This window comes from Adiantum capillus-veneris, chromosome 17 (assembly GCF_014529385.1).
Source record: "Adiantum capillus-veneris isolate H3 chromosome 17, ASM1452938v2, whole genome shotgun sequence".
NCBI lineage: Eukaryota > Viridiplantae > Streptophyta > Polypodiopsida > Polypodiales > Pteridaceae > Adiantum > Adiantum capillus-veneris.
Genome location: NC_140947.1, coordinates 92,321,434 through 92,340,531, shown reverse-complemented (window position 1 = coordinate 92,340,531; position 19,098 = coordinate 92,321,434). Strand labels below are relative to the sequence as shown.

Sequence of the window (19,098 nt, the reverse complement as noted above, 5' to 3'; positions counted from 1 at the left end):
AATTTGGCCATACTCTCTCCAAAGTTGTTTTATGCACCAAACTCTCTCTCTCTCTCTCTCTCTCTCTCTCTCTCTCTCTCTCTCTCTCTCTCTCTCTCTCTCTCTCTCTCTCTCTCTCTCTCCGTGTGTTTTGAATACATCTAACTGCCATAAGATTAAGTATGTTTTGAATACATCTAACTGCCATAAGATTGCGAGAGAGAGAGAGAGTTATTTATGTAAATTATACGTCTGAAACATTCTAAAAAGGCCATGCGGAACGGGGGGAGCTAGAATCATCCCCCCATTATACTAAGTAAGATAAGATAATATTTAATTAAGATTAGTAAGATAAGATATATATATAGATAGATATCGTCAGATATATATAGAAATATATAGAGCTCTCTCAAAATACCTTGGTGAGCTTTACCATGTGGGTTAGCAAGATTCTCCCTCTATCTCCCTCCCCCTCTCTCATAGTTTCCATCATGAAAGAGAGATGTACATAGTTGGAAAATTCTCCTTTCCTTCCACAACTCTGTCCATACTCTCTCCAAAGTTGTCTTACACACCAACTCTCTCTCTCTCTCTCTCTCTCTCTCTCTCTCTCTCTCATAGTTTCCATCATCAAAGAGAGATAGGCATAGTTGGAAAATCCTCTCTTCCTTCCACAACTTTGGCCATACTATCTCCAAAGTTGTTTTATGGACCAACTCTCTCTCTCCACCTTATGGCTGTCAGATGCATTCAAAACATCCTTGAGAGAAAGAGAGAGAGTTATTTATGTAAATTATGCATCTGAAACATTCTAAAAAGGCCATGTGGGAGGGGGGAATCCTCTCTTCCTTGCACAACTTTGGCCATACTCTCTCTCTCTCTCTCTCTCTCTCTCTCTCTCTCTCATTGTTTCCATCATGAAAGAGAGATGGGCATAGTTGGAAAATCCTCTCTTCCTTTCACAACTTTGACCATACTCTCTCCTTAATTCTCCACACATGTGAGTACTTATAAGGGATTTTTTTTTTTTGGACAGATGGCTATTAGTCAGGCCTTCCTCATGCCCACATTCTATTGATATTTTCTCCCAAGCACAAACCAACAGAGACATCCTATTATGATAAGATGGTGTGTGTGGAGCTTCTTCATAAGGTGATGTTTCCATAGCTGTATGACATTATCAATCGGTGTAATGTATGTGGCCCAAGTGGAAACTTGAATAAAAATGCTCCATGTATGGTAGCGGGAAAGTGCAGGTTTAAAGGCTTCAATCCATCAACTACTATGGATAGGGAGGGATACCCAATGTATACAAGGAGGGATGATGTAAATTACACTGTTTATAAGAAAGTGCAAATGAATAATAAATGGATTGTTCCATACAATCCATTTTTGATAGTAAGGCACAATGCACATATCAATGTGGAGGTTTGTTCCACTATATCCACTGTGAAATATCTCTACAAGTATGTGTATAAGGGAAATGACATGGCGACTATTGTTCTACAAGATACTGAAGGGATTTTAGATGAAGTTATTAACTATCTTAATGCACGATATGTATTAGCATCTCACGCTATCTGACAGATATTTGGGTTTGAGAGAAACCTGACATACAATGCCTCCACCTCATCAAAATCAAGTCTTCTTTAATGACAGAGTGTCTGTACAAAGTGTGGTGGAGAGAGAGGCCAACAAAAAGACTATGCTCATAAAGTGGTTTATTGCAAATCAAGAATATCAAAAGGCCAATGATTTGTAGTACATAGGGTTCCTAACAAAGTGGGTTTGGAATTAAAAAAGTAGAACATAGAGTCCAAGACAAAAGGTTGACATGATTGGAAGAATGTACCACATAGTTCCCACTGCCGGAGAGTTATACTATTCGCGTATGTTACTCAACAAGTGCAAAGGATGTAGGTCTTTTGAGGATATTTGAACTTTCAATGGACGAGTATATAACACATTCAAAGAAGCATGCAATGCACGTGGATTATTGCAAGTTAATGATGAATGGTTTTTTTGTTTGGAAGAAGCTTCATTTCAACAAACAGGAAAACGGTTATGCTACTATTTGTAGTTAGTTTGGTTTTTTGTGAGCCGATATGTCCTGGTGCATTATTGAATCACTTTTGTAAGGAGCTTTATGAGGACCATGTATATCATGTAGGACTTGCACAAAATGTGCATATCTGTGAACGCATGGCACAAAACCAAGCATTGCCAAACTTAGAGACAATGCTTCAACACTATGGAAAGGCTCTCAAATTATTATGGAATACCCCAAGTGGATTACACATTGCAAATCATGAGTGAGCATGGAGTGCTTGCTGAAGAGTTAATGTATAACGTAGAGGAACAATGAGGATTGTTTGCTTGGATGGAATCATTTTTTAATGCTGGACAAAGGGAGGCTTACAATCATGTTTTACAAGCCATTGGCATGAATAGCGAGATTGTGTTCTTCTTGGATGGGCCAGGTGAAACAGGAAAGACTTACCTTTATAATGCCTTTCTCTCTCAAATACGTGGAGATACCAAAGTTGCTTTGGCATGCACATCATCTGGAATTGCAACACAACTTCTTGACAATGGAAGGACTACATACTCTAGATTCAAGGTCCCTATTGATATAACTTTTGACTTGACATGCAACATTAAAGTAAAAAGCGAGGTTGATGAGTTGTTGCGAATGGTTCATTAATCATATGGTATGAAGCTCCCATTACTCATAGACATGCTTCTGAGGCTCTTGATAAGACACTAAGAGATGTCATGCATAATAACAAGTTGTTTGGTGGAAGATTTTCCTCCTTGGTGGTGATTTAGATAGATCTTACATGTTGTCGTAGAGGAGGAAGGACAGAAATTGTTGATGCATCTTTGTGCCCATTTCGCGTTGTACAAAAATACGCGTCTAACAGAGAGCATGCGAGTGGTCAATTGTTGCAATAATGTTAGTGAAAGAGAACTTGTGCAATGGACACTTGACATTGGCGATGGCAATGTTTGTGATGGGAAGCTACATGATAATATTAGTGGCCTCTATGATGCTACCACAAAATGGTTTGCAAGCACTTATTGATTACTAATATGGAGACTTTGAAACACTCTCGTGCCATGCAACCTTTGTCAAGGATATGATAATTTTGGCACCTCGCAACAAGGAGGTGGATGTTATAAACAATTTGGTATTGCAAAAATTTCATAGTATTTATAAGGAATATGACGATGCACACTTAGTGTGTGAATCAGATTGTGATAACATTTCATTCACAAGTGAGTTCATAAAATAATTTAGATTTTGGAGGAGGTTTCCCTCCTCATGTTTTGCACATGAAACAAAATGTTCCAGTTATATTGCTCCGCAATTTGGATCCAAGAAGTGGTCTTTATAATGGGACACGCTTGTTTTGTAAGCAATTCCATGGCAAAGTGATTGAAACAAAAATCGTTACAGGGTCACATGCAAGAAATACAATGTTCATCCCAAGAATTGATTAAGGCCTCCCTTTTGAGTTGAGACATCGACAATTTTTCCTAAGATGTGCTTTTGGGATGACGATCAACAAGGCGCAAGGCCAACCAGGAAGTGCTTGGATTGCATCTCCCAACATCTGTTTTCATCGATGGTCAATTGTACGTGGCAATGTCTCGCGTGAGATCGTCTTCTGCCATCAAGGTTGTGGTTGGTGATGGTCACTCAACAAGTGTTAGGAAATACAGAGATCAGAGAACATACGCTTCTAACAATTTTTAAAAGGAAGTGTTGCAATCGACCTTATGAAGTTAAATGCATTGGTAACAACCCATTGACCCTTGCAAGAAGTGAATTATATAGTGGATAATAGTCACTTTTTTTCATTTTTAGGCATTGCAAATACATAAGTTCAACCACTTCATTTATAATTTTGTAAATCTACATTTTTGGTCTATCTTATGTATGTAATGGATACCAATTTGCTTATGAATTTTGGTGTCTTCTTTGGATACTCATCTTGAGGCCTTATATAGTGATATGATAGGAAATCTCCATAATTGTGTTATGTGTTTTGCCAATATGTCTTTTGAGACACACCCTCTCTCTCTCTCTCTCTCTCTCTCTCTCTCTCTATCTACACAAAAGATTTCATCAATCTTTGATCCTCATTTACTTCATGTGTTCTTTGATGAGTTCCTAATATTTTTTGTATGAATGAAGATGGATCCTAATGCCTCCCTGACTTACTCACTAGGAAGGCGACCTTGACACATACACGATAAAAGATTGTATGTAAGTTTGTGATATTGTGATACTCTAAAGAATTTGAAATTCACAATCACCAACTATGTTTTAGATCCACTACTATGGAGGGGTCACAACCATGGAGGTTATTCATCTCTTCGAGGTCTTGGATGTAGCAAGGTAACAATGTTGATGCAGTAAAGTAATTCGGTCTTGTTTTGTATCTTTTTTTTAAATCTATTAATAGCTTTTTGATTGGATATAGATCACAAAATTATCCACAGTTCCTTACTGATGGGTATATATGAAGCCTCATATGATCCAAGCTTGCTCTGTTACGTCCAGGTTGCTATCCAGAGAGGAGTTAGAGCACGTATCACCATTGCAAAGTTATACAAAACCCTCCAATGAATGCTGTGTTTGCTCAAAGTCTTAGCCATGGTACTTGGTCCCTATGCATTTTTGTTTTAAGGTCTCTTCCTCCAATGATTGATCAATGTGTCATATATCGCAAACCATGGGTGGTTCGATAGGACATGTCGTAGGCTACGCTTTAGAATGTAAAAAACTCGAGTCTCTATGTATTACGCATAAATAATGTTTTGGACATTGTTATATTTTTTATTGCATATATGGAGATCTTCAACACACTCTTTTTAAAAAAAAGTGTTTAGTTGAGTTTGAATTGCATTAATCACAAAAAGTTACTATAAAACCTGACATATCCTTTGCATAGGGAGCTCAATAGCCAAGGACCTCTTGCCATACAACTTTTGTCAAGGATAGAGCAATTTTGGTGCTTTGCAACATTTTTGGCCTACCCAAAGGGCTAAGGCCATAGTGATGTGTTCCCTTTTTCCTAACGAAAAAGGAGATTTTGTTTTCAAAAAATGTACATTTTCTTGATTGGTTGCTTGCCAGAAAAATCACTCATTATAAATTTGTGTAGAGATAGTTTTAAATGAATGTTTTTTTATATGTTATTTCGAACAAACTGTCCAAGATTCCCACTGGAAAGGTACTCATCACAAAGACATGGGAACGCGGCAGGCTAAAAGGTATTATGGCCCTTCTACGAGAAAAAGGAGAAGGGCTTCTCTTCTTTTGTAGTATGTTGTGCTCTCTCCTGGCTGCCGAGCTATGGCGATCTGTGGAATTTAGCATGACGTGCACAACACCTGCTCCCAGCCGTAGTAGAACCTGGACCCCAGCCATGCCCTCTCTCAGTTTGCTGACCCCCCCCCCCCCCCCCCCCCCCCATCATCCTCTTAGCCTCCCTGCATCAGCACCTCACCCTCGGTGCCTACAAGATCATGCAGGCAAGCTCCTTCTCTCTCTCTCTCTCTCTCTCTCTCTCTCTCTCTCACACACACACACACACACACACACACACACAAACACAGATCTACCTCCATTACCTCGCAGAAACTCCACCATGACCTCCCTTCGACCCCCATGTACGCCTTAGGCGCCTCGCAACTCTCTGCCTCTGTCCCTGGCCAACCTTGCTTGTGAGTGTACCCACCCTAGCTAGCTCTCCAATTTGCTATGCTAATTATCCATCCATACTTATGTTTTGGCTTGTTGTCAAAATCGATAGTTAATGAAGGCGACCCAACACATCCATGCCTATGTCAGATGGGAAAAGCACATTGATGATCCTGCCCACATTCTCCCTACTGGTAACAATGTAGGCCGAAGAAGCCCTCTTAAAGTAAGCAAGCGCCTGCTTTCTTTTGTAACAGAGCTTTATGCATCTCTCTGATGTAACCGTAGACTCTGACTGCTTTCAACACATTCTGTGTAACTGCATGGCAAATAGCCCGGGAAAGATTCTTTCAGCTCTTTGATCGCTTTAACGGCAGAAAAATCCAAGCTTTTTCCCTCAGATACAGAACTTGGCAGATTTGAGAAGCCCTTTGGTCAAAATCTGTAGAAAGTTCTAAGCACAACACCATCAATCACTCAAAGGAGAAACTTGTTATGGCCAAACTGATGCTGGTATGCCTTCACCCATTTCAATTAATGCACATGCACATCTATTTTCAGAGCTTTGGGGTTTATCACATGTTGCATCATACTCCTAAGAGTGTTTCTTGTAGCATATCAGCAGGTTGTGGACATGTGGTACACATTAAAGAGAGTTGTTGAGAAGCTTAGGCACGAGGAAATTATATGGCTTAAGCATGTTTCTTATTTGTGGCAGATTTCAGATTGCAGATGAGAAAAGAATTGCACATCTAAAAAGGGCGGAAACTCTCTCTGATGGAGTCATCAAGGGGAATGAGAATCATGGTGAGATATGCATGTTAGTGTTGTTGCAAAGTGCATGGGCACATTGGAAACAATGCCTTCTTCCATGATTTCTAGAAAGAGGAAACAAGTTGGAGTTTTGAGAGATGAATGTGAAGCCCAGTCTACAAGAAAACCTTTGGAAAGTAAAAAGTACTTGGCAAGAGAGCATAGAGAAATACCAAGGATATGGAAATAAGAGTTCTCTCTCTCTCTCTCTCTCTCTCTGTGCGGTGTGCGGCCATCGCCTCTCTCAATGGTGAGGAATGGTTTTTGGAAGCTCTCAGCATCAGATTGCACCACCTCGACCTTCTTCCAATAGACTGGTCCTTGCCGAAAAGAGTTCATGCCCCCTCGACCCTTCACACAATTGCCTCAGGAAGCTATTGAAGAGAGATTAGTGCCAGCGGAAATCATGCTTTTGCCTGTGCGCGCGTGTGTGTGTGTGTGCCTTAGGCCGCAAGCCTGCTACGTTCGAGCGGTGGCATCTGAATCGAGCCTTCCCCCTCTCTCTCTCTCTCTCTCTCTCTCTCTCATGCGCAGACATGAGAGACGGAGCCTCTCTCTGCGACCCGTATAGTTCGCCAAAATACCCCTCTATTTTGTGGAAATTCCCTAAAATACCCCTCAAATTTAAAAAGTTCCCAAACCAACCCCAGTATATTTTGTCGCAAATTCCCAAAATGCCCTTCAATTTTTCTAAAATACCCCTGGTCGTGGGATTAAATTTCTTGAAAGACAAATTTTTTTTGTTGCTTTTCATAAGAAGGCTGATTGTCTACTTTGTTAAGTAGGCTTTGGAGATGAATTGCTTCTTTATTTTTAGACATAATAATTTTCCTTTTTTTGTGAGGTAATTTGTGACTAATTGCATGTTAAGCACTCAAAATCGGATGTTAGAGCCCCGTCCCGCCTCACGAGCCTACAAAGGTTTAGGTGGTTGAATCTCTGCAACTCTAAACGTCACACGCATTTTGTGCAGGGGCTAATGGGGTTCAACACATTCGGGTTGTGCATTGCAACCATTGTAAAAAACGAAAATAGCAAAAACTTGCAGATCTTTTGTTCATGATCTCGAAGATCACCGACACTTGCAAGTCAGAAACCACTCAAGCAACTAATTTAGCAATACTGTAGCATGATCTTTTTTTACCGGTTGTTGTCAGTTGGCTTGAACACGAGGTCATGGGCTCTCTCCCTCTTGCAACACGTAGAATCGTTGCTTTGTAACCCTTGCAATAGCATGGTGGGACATGGCTCTTAATTGTCGATGTTAAAAAAGGAATAAAGATCAGAAAAATAAATACAAGGTTAGTTTGGTAAGTTTTGAAATCTGGGTGTATTTTGGGATTTTCCACAAATTAGAGGTATTTTGTTAAATTTTTCCAAAGAAAATCAATCAAATGTCTGCATCAGGGTGGTTTCAATATGACAACTATTCAAAATAGACGAATTTTTTATAGTTTAACTCCATTTTCTTGAATTTTCCAAGCGGACTTTCTCCTTCTCCCCCTCCCTTCAGCCGACTGTTTTGATTGTGTTCAATTCAACTGCTCAAGGCTTATGTAACATGCTTTTCTTGAACATTGAGAGAGAGAGAGAGAGAGAGAGAGAGAGAGAGAGAGAGATGTCCAATAGCGTTAGGGTAAGGAAGATATAGGCTCTTTTTAGTAGATGCAGAGAGAGGGCGGTGCACTTCTCAGAGCGCAACAAGTCCTCAACAATCTTCCTGTCCACCATGTTGTCTCATGGACATTATTAAGTCAAGTGTGGTGCACTTCTTAGAGCACAAGAAGTCTCAATAAGGTTCGTGTCGATCAGGAAGCTCATGGCTATATTTAGCAGATGTAGAGAGAGAGGGTGGCATTACACAAGGTGTTGACATGGGCAAAATAATTCACGACGATCATGTTGGTCACGGGGTGTTGAAAGAAAACACTTTCTTGTCGACATGTATGCCCAAAGTGGGGCACTTCATAAAGTAGAAAAAGTGCATGAGGAGTAAGGTGGCTTATCTATCTATACCATAATAAAAGGGGTAGGAATTCCGCCCCGCCTCACTCCCCCTACACGTGGCATGAGCTCCTTGATCCAGTCAACCTCAGGGAGTGTTTCTTGTAGCCCACGATGCTCAGTGCGCTGAGAGAGAGAGAGAGAGAGAGAGAGAGAGAGAGAGAGAGAGATTTTCTTAATCTTCTTTTATGAAATTTATCAAGAGCAAGGGGTTTGAGTGTAAGAGGGGCCATGTCGTCGCCGAAGGCGGTGCCATTTTACTAGTTGGGATAATTCCTAGTTACCGTGAGAATTGGTGTCTTGAGTACTATGGTGACACTATGTTGGCTAATGGCAAGATATGGCCCTACTTTAAGGTCTTGCCTCAAGCTTACAGACTCAGGATTCATAACGCATGCAATGCCAGGTTTCTCATTGTAACATTTAATGGCCTAAAATCTTATTTGTAGCGGAAATTAGCATGAACATAGTGGGCATTTCATTAGAATAGATTCCTAATGAGAATTACAAGAGTGCTTGGGTGGAGAGAGCAACAAAAAGCATAACACCTAGTTAGATAGCATCGACAATACTTTCAAAAGAGAGAGCAATTAAGCTATTGACAACAGTTGAGGACCGGATTTGCATGGAGCCGGTCCCCCCTCCAAAAGGCTTTGTATTATGGTTTCTCCCATCAAGAGAGACATTGTACAATACAATTCTTTGTGTTCCTTCAAGACTAGCTAGTGCAATGAAGATGGAAGCTTCATACACCAAGCAAAACACTTAATCAAACACAACTTGAATTATCCCCGTTCTCAGACCCAAGACCTCACACACCTTCGAAGATGGTGAGAGCTAGCAGGGTATGAGAGTAGATTGAGAGGAAAAAGAAGTATCTTACGAGAAAGAAGTACATCTCCTCACATAATCACTCATATTAGCATAGCTTAGCTTAGTAATTAGCTTGGTAGAGAAGATGAGCATGCATTGAAGCTTGGCTCTTGGTTGGATTTGCATCCACATGCCAAGAGAGTGTTGATGTAGGCTTCTATCTCACAAGCTTGGAGTAGGTGATGAGCTCTCCATTAAAGCTTGGGAGGAGATAGAGTATTTTCCCTTCACACATGATCAAGTGTGAGAGTGTGTGTGTTCATGCCAAGCAAAAATCAGCCCCCCCCCTCTCTTGGGCGAGCCCTAGCTGCTAAATTAGTCTGGCTTTTGCCTCATTGGACCTCCCCAGGTCAAGCCAATAGGGATTAAGCAGCATAAGTGATAGCCTTCTGACATGTGTCCCCCTTTCCCCTTTTGTGAGAGCTTTAGATAATTAAATAATTAAACTAAACTCTCATTGGACCCCTTTGCCTCCTGGCCAATAGGAATCAGGCAAGCCATGGGGCTCCTGAATGCTCATTGGACCCCTTGGGAGACTGCCCAATAGTCTTCTAGGACACTTAATTCTTATTGGTTTCTTTTATTAAATGTTTTTAAATTAATTAAACTAGATTTACTCTAGCCTAATTCTCATTGGTCCACTTCAAGGGTCTTCCAATAGGAATTGGGCACACCTTGTGGGCATCTGGCCTAGGGAGCTGACATGTGTCCCTCATTCCCTTTGTGTAAAGGGAGCCTGTGTGTGTGTGTGTGGCTTTCTCTCTCATCCCCTAGCTTTGGGGCTCGCCCCCTCCCATGTAGGGATGTAGAAAGACTTTTTGGGCACACACTAAGCATCCAATTTTCCCTAAGGTTGACCTTTGGACACAACCTTTGAATTTTGGAACCTTAGCATTTTGGAAGTCTTAATGGGCTGAACCTTAGGGTCTTTTTAGCCCATTGTTTCACATGGCTCTTTTGCAGATGGCCCCCCCTTTGGATCCCTATTTTCCCTCCTTTGGATCCCTACTGTGGCCGGTCTGCTAACTTAACCAATATTCTACTTTTTCTCCCTTGGCACTTCCCCACATTAAATGATCAGTTTAATATGAGAAAATCATTTAGGAGAATTAGATATTGATTATTATGACATTACCTCTCTCTTGAAATCATAGTCGTCCTCGACTATGGTGTAGAGAAGATAAAGCATATGTATGAGTCCTTTTCTTAGCGGGTAGAGGATCCCTATGTTACCCTACAACATCATTCCATAATGGATGACTAGTCCATTTGGCGCTTGAGAGCCTGAGGCTGCCGCAAGCATGTCTGCACATTAGTCCTATCAGTCTTCCATAGTAGAGTGACAAGCTCTACTTGGTGTTCGGGAGACGTCGTCTCCGCAAACTTGATCTAAGCATGCATACTACTTCATTTTTGTGCACAAATAAAGAAAAAGAGAGTCTTATAAGACAAAAAAATTTTGTTCATTTTTAACATTTTGTACATTTGCTTACTCTTGGGAAGCATTGTAAGCATTGACAAGGTTTAGGTTATCCTTTAATTGTATGCCTTGCATCCATCTAGCATCTTCAAAAGGATAATTCTTAAACTTAATAAGATATCGTCGGATAGTCTTACCGCCTCTTAATACCTTGTCTTCATGTCGGAGAATGGACTCGGGCTGCAGCACCTCCTCGTGGTCCTCGATCTCCGGTGGGTCTTCAATAGTTGGTTCTTGAGGTGGCTCTCCTTTGTAAGGCTTCAAGAGGCTCACATGAAAAGCATTGTGTATGAGCCAATGATTGGGCAACTTAAGTTGATAGGCCATCTCATTGATTGGCCTAAGAATCTGGAAGGGACCATAGTACCTTTTTGCTAGTTTAGCATAGTACTTTTGGTGGCCCGTAGGATTCTTGCCCGTCGTGTGCCTTAATCGAGCCTTGGGAAACTTTAACAAGACCCAATCGTTTTCTTTAAAGGCTTGGGCTCTTCTGTGCTTGTCAGCAGCAGCCTTTTGCCTTTGCTGTGAGATAGAGATAGCATCCTTAATCTTTTGGAAAGATTCTTGTAGGTCTCGGCTATACTCATCTGCAGCGAAGATCTTCCCATGTACCTTAAGTAGCAAGGGACTTTTTGATCTTCCCTCAATTACCTCGAAAGGTGCTTTTCCTGTAGAAGTATGTACAGTGTTATTGTAAGCATACTCTACTAAGGGTAAGTACTTCTCCCATTGGGATCTTTGATCTACTTCCGTTACATAGGCTTTTAGTAGATCGAGAATAGTTAGGTTAGCTATTTCACTTTGGCCATCAGTTTGTGGATGATAGGCCGAAGAGAAGTTTAGCCTTGTTCCTAAATTCTCAAAGAGACCCTTCCAGAAATTACTGGTCATTCTAGGATCTCTATCCGACACTATGGACATTGGCAAGCCATGGTACTTGAAAATTTGTGAAATGAAGAGGGTTGCCATTTGATGGGCTTTGATAGTCTTTTTGACAGGTATAAAATGAGCTTGTTTACTAAACATGTCTACTATCGTCCATATTCCCGTATTCCCATGGATAGACTTAGGCAATCCAAAGATAAAATCCATGGATATGCTCTCCCACGGTGAATTAGGGATTGGCAAGGGTTGAAGCAATCCAAGTTGCTTCCCTCTATCAAATTTTGTCTTTTGACATACCACACATTTGGAAACATACTCATGTATGTTCACTTTCATGGTAGGCCAATAGAAATATGTTTCAATTCCCTTTAGGGTAGACTGAATCCCTCTATGCCCCGCATATGGGGGAGCATGAGATTCATACATTACTTTCTCACGTAGTGAGTTAGTAACGCATAGTCTATTGCCATAGAGAAGATAACCATCTTGTAAAGTAAATGGTTCTTCTTTCTTCCCTAATGCAAGGGCTGAAATCACATCTCTAAAATCGGGATCAATAGCATACTCATCTATCATTGAAGATAGATCATTGTGAGTTGCTATGGAAACCGCATTCACTCTCGGTCGTCTTGAGAGTGCATCGGCTACTTGATTATGCTTGCCAGCAATGTGAGCAATATGAAAATGAAATTGCGAAAGGAAATTTGCCCACCTCATTTGTTTGTCGGAGAGCTTGGTCTGCGTCATGAAGTACTTAAGACTTTGGTGATCCGTTCGCAGAATGAAAGGAGTCCCCAATAAATAGTGCTTCCATGAGTCTAAGGCATGTAGAACTGCAAGGAGTTCTTTTTCGTATATGCCTAGAGCTTGCTCAACAGGGTCGAGCCTTCGACTCTCATAGCCTATGGCGTGCCCTTCTTGGAGCAAAACAGCCCCAAGGCAATCACCACAAGCATCACATTGGACCTCAAATGGTTTTGAGAGATCCGGTAGTGTAAGCACAGGTTGAGGGATAAGCTTTTCTTTAAGCTTTTCGAAAGCATTGTTCTCCTTAGCAGACCACGTATACCTAACATTTTTCTTTGTTAGGTCATGTAATGGTCCCGCAATTTGTGAGAACTTTTCTATGAAGCGTCTATAGTATGCACACATACCTATAAAGCTTCTTAGTTCATGAAGATTCCTTGGTTTAGGCCATCCTTTTATTACCTCTAACTTGGATGGATCCATTTGGATTCCATCTTGAGAGATAATGTGACCTAAATATTGAATCTCTTGCAAGAAAAATTCACTTTTCTTTCGATTAACATAAAGTTTATTCTCTCTTAAAACTTGAAATATTACCTGGAGGTGTTGCTTGTGTTCCTCTAATGAATTAGAGTAGATGATAATATCATCAAAGAACACTCCAGTGAAGGTTCGATGAGGTCTGAACAGCTTCTCCATCAAGCGGTTAAATGTGGCTGGTGCATTAGTCAAGCCAAAAGGCATGACAATGTATTCGTAAAGACCAAATGTAGTACGAAATGCGGTCTTTACAATGTCTTGATCAACTATCCTTATTTGATGATAGCCACTTTTTAGGTCAATCCTACTGAAGTAGGTCGATCCTTGTAGCTTATCAAATAGGTCTTCTACCCGTGGAACGGGAAACCTATTCTTGATAGTGATCCTATTTAGTGCTCTATAGTCGACACACATACGATATGTGCCGTCTTTCTTTTGCACTAATAGCACAGGTGAGCAAAATGGAGATGAGCTAGGCCTAACCATGCCCTTCTCAATTAACTCATGCACTTGCCGCATAATCTCCTCTTGTTGAGCTTGAGAAACTCTATAAGGAGGTTTGTTAGGCGGTGAACTTCCTGGAAGAAGTTCAATTGCATGGTCGTCATTACCTCGTTTAGGAGGTAGCTCACAAGGGATGTCGTCAATAAAGACATCTTGAAACCCCTTGAGAAAATTGGATAACTCTAATTCCTTTTGGTTGCTTTTATTTTCTTTTGCTAAAGCATTAGGTTCATTTTGAGAATCTTTAACAAAAATCATGTACACGGAAATAGAGCTCTTTATTGACTTGTTGAAAGCTGGTGTATGTACAATGGGAATGGTGTTACCCATCTCCCTAGCATCTATATACATGTCCTTTTCCCTGAACTTAAAGGAGATTCTCCTTTCAGGAAATTTAACATGGGCAGCCAGACGGTCAAACCATGGTGCCCCTAGGATTACATCCTCATGCTTGAGAGGAGAGATAAAGAAGTCCTCTTTGTCCACATAGCCTTGAACATGAAGCCTCAATTTCCCGATTAAGGGAGTGACTGAAGCTTCTTGCCCCTTGAAGGCACTGTCTACGGGTAGGATATCTCCCATCTCGTAGGATTGTATGCCTAGCTTGGTGGCTAACTCCATAGATATGAAATTGTGAGTAGAACCAGGGTCAAAGAGAATAAAAGCATCATGTTCTCTTACCTTTCCCCAAGCATGGCATAGAGGAGATCCTTTGTGGTGAGTTTGATGAATCTCCTCCTCTTGGATTTCAACCAAAGAAGCTCTAGGAGGATCTTGGCGGTTGTTCTTTTGGGGACAAGCGCGGTACGCATGCCCTTGTTCGCCGCACTTGAAACACCGGTTATCTTTACGATAATGCTCAAGCTCTTCAGGAGTGAGTTTATTCTTTCCTTTGTAAACTCCCTTCTCTTTAGCTTTGTTGGAATTGCCCTTAGGAGACTTTTGGACATTGTCCTTCCCCTTAGGCTCATTGGAACCTTTGTTTTCCGGGGGTTTATTATTTCTTTTACCCCCCGTTTGGAAATTGATTCGCGAGGCCACCATAGTATGGTGTATTACCGCCGATATGGTACGTGGCCTTTGGGAGTTGACATACTCCGCCATTTCTTCGGTTAAGCCCGCACAAAATTGTTGCTTTTGCTCTCCAAAATCCAACTTTTTGAAGACAGTGGCTTTGAGTTGTAGGTCCCAAAACTTGTCTACATATTTGTGGATGGATTCATTGGGAGAGAGCTTTAAGCTTCGCCATTCGGTGAGTACTTTGTCTTTGGCATCGGTGGCCAAAAACTGCTTCATAATGGAAGCTCTTAAAGCCTTCCATGTTCGTGGAGCTTCACCGTTGGCTCGTAGGCTAGACCACCATTGTCTGGCGGACTTTTGAAAGTGCATAGCTACATGGCGTAGCTTAGAGGACTCCGTGAAGCCCTCATCTCCAAACGCCGCATCGAATTGCTGTATAAAGGCCAAAACTTTGTCTGTAGCACCGAAGGTGCCATCATAGGTAAGGAAAGAGATGCTCTTCCCTCCCTCTTTGAATTTCTTCAGCTTGGACGACCTCTTCCATGCGGCATAGGATTTCCTATGGCCTCTTCTTTTTGATGGTTCAAAAGTTGCACCATCACTTTCTTCAGAAGATGAAGAATTTGAAGAAGGTGGAGAAGAGGGTGACCTCTTTCTCGCCTTTTTCTTGTCTTGATCTTTGTCGTCTTCACCATAGCTTTCATAAGAGGAAGAGGATGAAGAAGATGGAGAAGAGGGTGTCCTCTTTCTCGCCTTTTTCTTCTCTTGCTTTTTATCATCCCTCTTTGAATTATGGCGTGGAGAAGAGTGTGATGGTCTTCTCCACTTTGGTGGTGATGGAGAGCGTTTAGCCCGCCGTCTTCGTGGAGCCATCTCCGCCGAGGTGGCGGGAGACTCGCTTCTTTCTCGTTCCTTCGGTGGAGGCTCTTGAGTTCTCCTTTGGGAAGGAGATGCATCATCAAGAAGTAAGTTCTTGAGCCCTTCATATGGATTCTCTTCTTCTTCCCGAATCGGAGAGAGACCTCTTTTGGTAGTCTCACAAGGAGGCTTCCTAGGTATTCTCTCGTCATGGTGATGAGCTTGGAGAATCCCGTGAGCACGGAGCTGCCGTTGCACTTCACTTTGGAGAGATGGATTGCCCATGGCTTGTTGAAGCCTAGAAACAAGATAATTAACAAGCATTGAAGCATCATTAGTAGCTTGCTCATGAGCAAAATCAAAGTTATCAACATTAATTTCACTCTCTTTAATATTGTCAGCCATTCTAACAACTTTTAGGTGTAAACTTTTTAGGTGTACTTTGGCACTTCAAGCCCTAGTTGCTACTCCTCTTTACCCCTTTAGAAAAAGCACTCAAGCTACTGTACCCGCGGCTCGAATACAATTAATTGCAAGGAATAGAAGAGAGGGTCTTTCAACACCAAAACAGCACCGGCTCCTGTCAAGCTTCTAATAGCTCAATAGTGGTTAAGCCGTAGGCAAGCCCCGTAGGACTCCACTATTAAGACCATAGCTCTCGACGGTGATGCCCCGTTAACTGCACAAAGGCAGGCGCACTGCAAGGCTGAAAAATCCCTATTCTACTTACTCACAGCCAATTAATAATACCAACCATTTGTAGCTAGCTTGAGGACCTCCCTTCTTGAGCAAGAAAAGAGAAACCTTGAGCTCTGATACCAATGTAACATTTAATGGCCTAAAATCTTATTTGTAGCGGAAATTAGCATGAACATAGTGGGCATTTCATTAGAATAGATTCCTAATGAGAATTACAAGAGTGCTTGGGTGGAGAGAGCAACAAAAAGAATAACACCTAGTTAGATAACATCGACAATACTTTCAAAAGAGAGAGCAATTAAGCTATTGACAACAGTTGAGGACCGGATTTGCATGGAGCCGGTCCCCCCTCCAAAAGGCTTTGTATTATGGTTTCTCCCATCAAGAGAGACATTGTACAATACAATTCTTTGTGTTCCTTCAAGACTAGCTAGTGCAATGAAGATGGAAGCTTCATACACCAAGCAAAACACTTAATCAAACACAACTTGAATTATCCCCGTTCTCAGACCCAAGACCTCACACACCTTCGAAGATGGTGAGAGCTAGCAGGGTATGAGAGTAGATTGAGAGGAAAAAGAAGTATCTTACGAGAAAGAAGTACATCTCCTCACATAATCACTCATATTAGCATAGCTTAGCTTAGTAATTAGCTTGGTAGAGAAGATGAGCATGCATTGAAGCTTGGCTCTTGGTTGGATTTGCATCCACATGCCAAGAGAGTGTTGATGTAGGCTTCTATCTCACAAGCTTGGAGTAGGTGATGAGCTCTCCATTAAAGCTTGGGAGGAGATAGAGTATTTTCCCTTCACACATGATCAAGTGTGAGAGTGTGTGTGTTCATGCCAAGCAAAAATCAGCCCCCCCCCTCTCTTGGGCGAGCCCTAGCTGCTAAATTAGTCTGGCTTTTGCCTCATTGGACCTCCCCAGGTCAAGCCAATAGGGATTAAGCAGCATAAGTGATAGCCTTCTGACATGTGTCCCCCTTTCCCCTTTTGTGAGAGCTTTAGATAATTAAATAATTAAACTAAACTCTCATTGGACCCCTTTGCCTCCTGGCCAATAGGAATCAGGCAAGCCATGGGGCTCCTGAATGCTCATTGGACCCCTTGGGAGACTGCCCAATAGTCTTCTAGGACACTTAATTCTTATTGGTTTCTTTTATTAAATGTTTTTAAATTAATTAAACTAGATTTACTCTAGCCTAATTCTCATTGGTCCACTTCAAGGGTCTTCCAATAGGAATTGGGCACACCTTGTGGGCATCTGGCCTAGGGAGCTGACATGTGTCCCTCATTCCCTTTGTGTAAAGGGAGCCTGTGTGTGTGTGTGTGGCTTTCTCTCTCATCCCCTAGCTTTGGGGCTCGCCCCCTCCCATGTAGGGATGTAGAAAGACTTTTTGGGCACACACTAAGCATCCAATTTTCCCTAAGGTTGACCTTTGGACACAACCTTTGAATTTTGGAACCTTAGCATTTTGGAAGTCTTAATGGGCTGAACCTTAGGGTCTTTTTAGCCCATTGTTTCACATGGCTCTTTTGCAGATGGCCCCCCCTTTGGATCCCTATTTTCCCTCCTTTGGATCCCTACTGTGGCCGGTCTGCTAACTTAACCAATATTCTAACTTTTTCTCCCTTGGCACTTCCCCACATTAAATGATCAGTTTAATATGAGAAAATCATTTAGGAGAATTAGATATTGATTATTATGACACTCATCCTTTCATTGGACAATCCTGATGTCTATTTCTATCAGATTGAGACTGATGGCAGACTTTTGGCTGGGCCCCTGAATTTGACATCCATAATGATGGCACCCTCTCTGGCACCCACAGAGAGGGTGGATGTGGTGATCGACTTCTCGGGGTTAGCCAATGGGGCATTGGTTATCTTAAACAACTCTGGACCCACCCCTTTTCCTAGTGGAACATATATCAGATGCCCCCGGCAACATATGCCATAGTGAAGTTTATTGTTGATGAAGAGGATGGATACACAAAAGGAATTCTAGATGCCGATTACATGTCGAAAATGAATTTCACATCGCTGTTGGAGAAGGAGAAGGTCATGTCTGAAGAGGATGTTGTGGTGTTGAGATTTCTTGAGGTGGTAAAGTGGGGTGACAATAACCATATGCCATTGATCTTCACCCTAGACAATAGGACATGGGACGATGCTGTGGTGCAAACACCAATAGAGGGCACAACAGAGATATGGGAGCTAATGAACCTAAGGATAAATGCACATCCCATACACATACATTTGGTGCAATTTCAAGTGTTAAATCAGCAATTGTTCGTCGGGAATTCGACAATGCTGAGTACTTGCTCATTTGAGATAGCATATGGGGAGGAAGGGACTTGTTTTATAGAGGCACCTAGAGAGCCCTATGCATATCAAAGAGGATGGAAAGACACAGTGATTTCATGTCCAGCCATAGTGGCGTGCGTTCTCATTCGATTCACGTAGAGGGATGGGTCTGCATTTGCATTTGATTCAAGCAAATGGCCAGGGTATGCATGGCATTGTCACATAGTGGACCATGAAGACAATGTGATGACGAGGCCCTTTCAAGTCACCCAACAACACTCTTGCAACCCTAACAAGAAACACTGCTTCTACCAGATTATATATGTGACTTGATCTTGTAGGTTTTGTATTATATTATTTGAGTATATCGAGTGGGAGAGACCTTCAACTCTAGTTCGAGGTCTCTTGGGATTCTTCTTTCCATGTTAACAACCTTAGAAAATGTTTTAGCGTGCAAAAGTGAGCAAAAAGAACCAAAAGTGCGTGTGTGTGAACATGAATCTTTTAAAAAAGTGTGAACACTAACAACTAGTCTTGCTTGGTTGGCCATTCCATAGGAACTTTATTGACCTGGTCATTGAGTAGACATCTAGTCCTATTGTGCAAGGTAGAGAATGATGTTTGTCAAGCTATAGGAAAACCATCTGAGTAGTTAAACTTTTCATCATGCAATG

At 41.6% G+C, this 19,098-nt stretch overlaps 1 protein-coding gene and 1 pseudogene across 1 annotated transcript; both read left to right on the top strand.

The window, feature by feature from the left end:
• Positions 1-5,460: 5,460 nt before the first annotated feature.
• Positions 5,461-6,169, top strand: LOC147437710 (multicopper oxidase LPR1 homolog 2-like; the record flags this gene model as incomplete). The annotated part of the gene is made up of 2 exons (XM_086486595.1): positions 5,461-5,523; positions 5,630-6,169. Coding segments are annotated over 2 exons (153 nt in total), but the record flags the coding sequence as incomplete, so codon positions are not given.
• A 2,528-nt stretch (positions 6,170-8,697) lies between these two features.
• Positions 8,698-18,752, top strand: LOC147437709 (multicopper oxidase LPR1 homolog 2-like; annotated as a pseudogene).
• Positions 18,753-19,098: the final 346 nt, after the last annotated feature.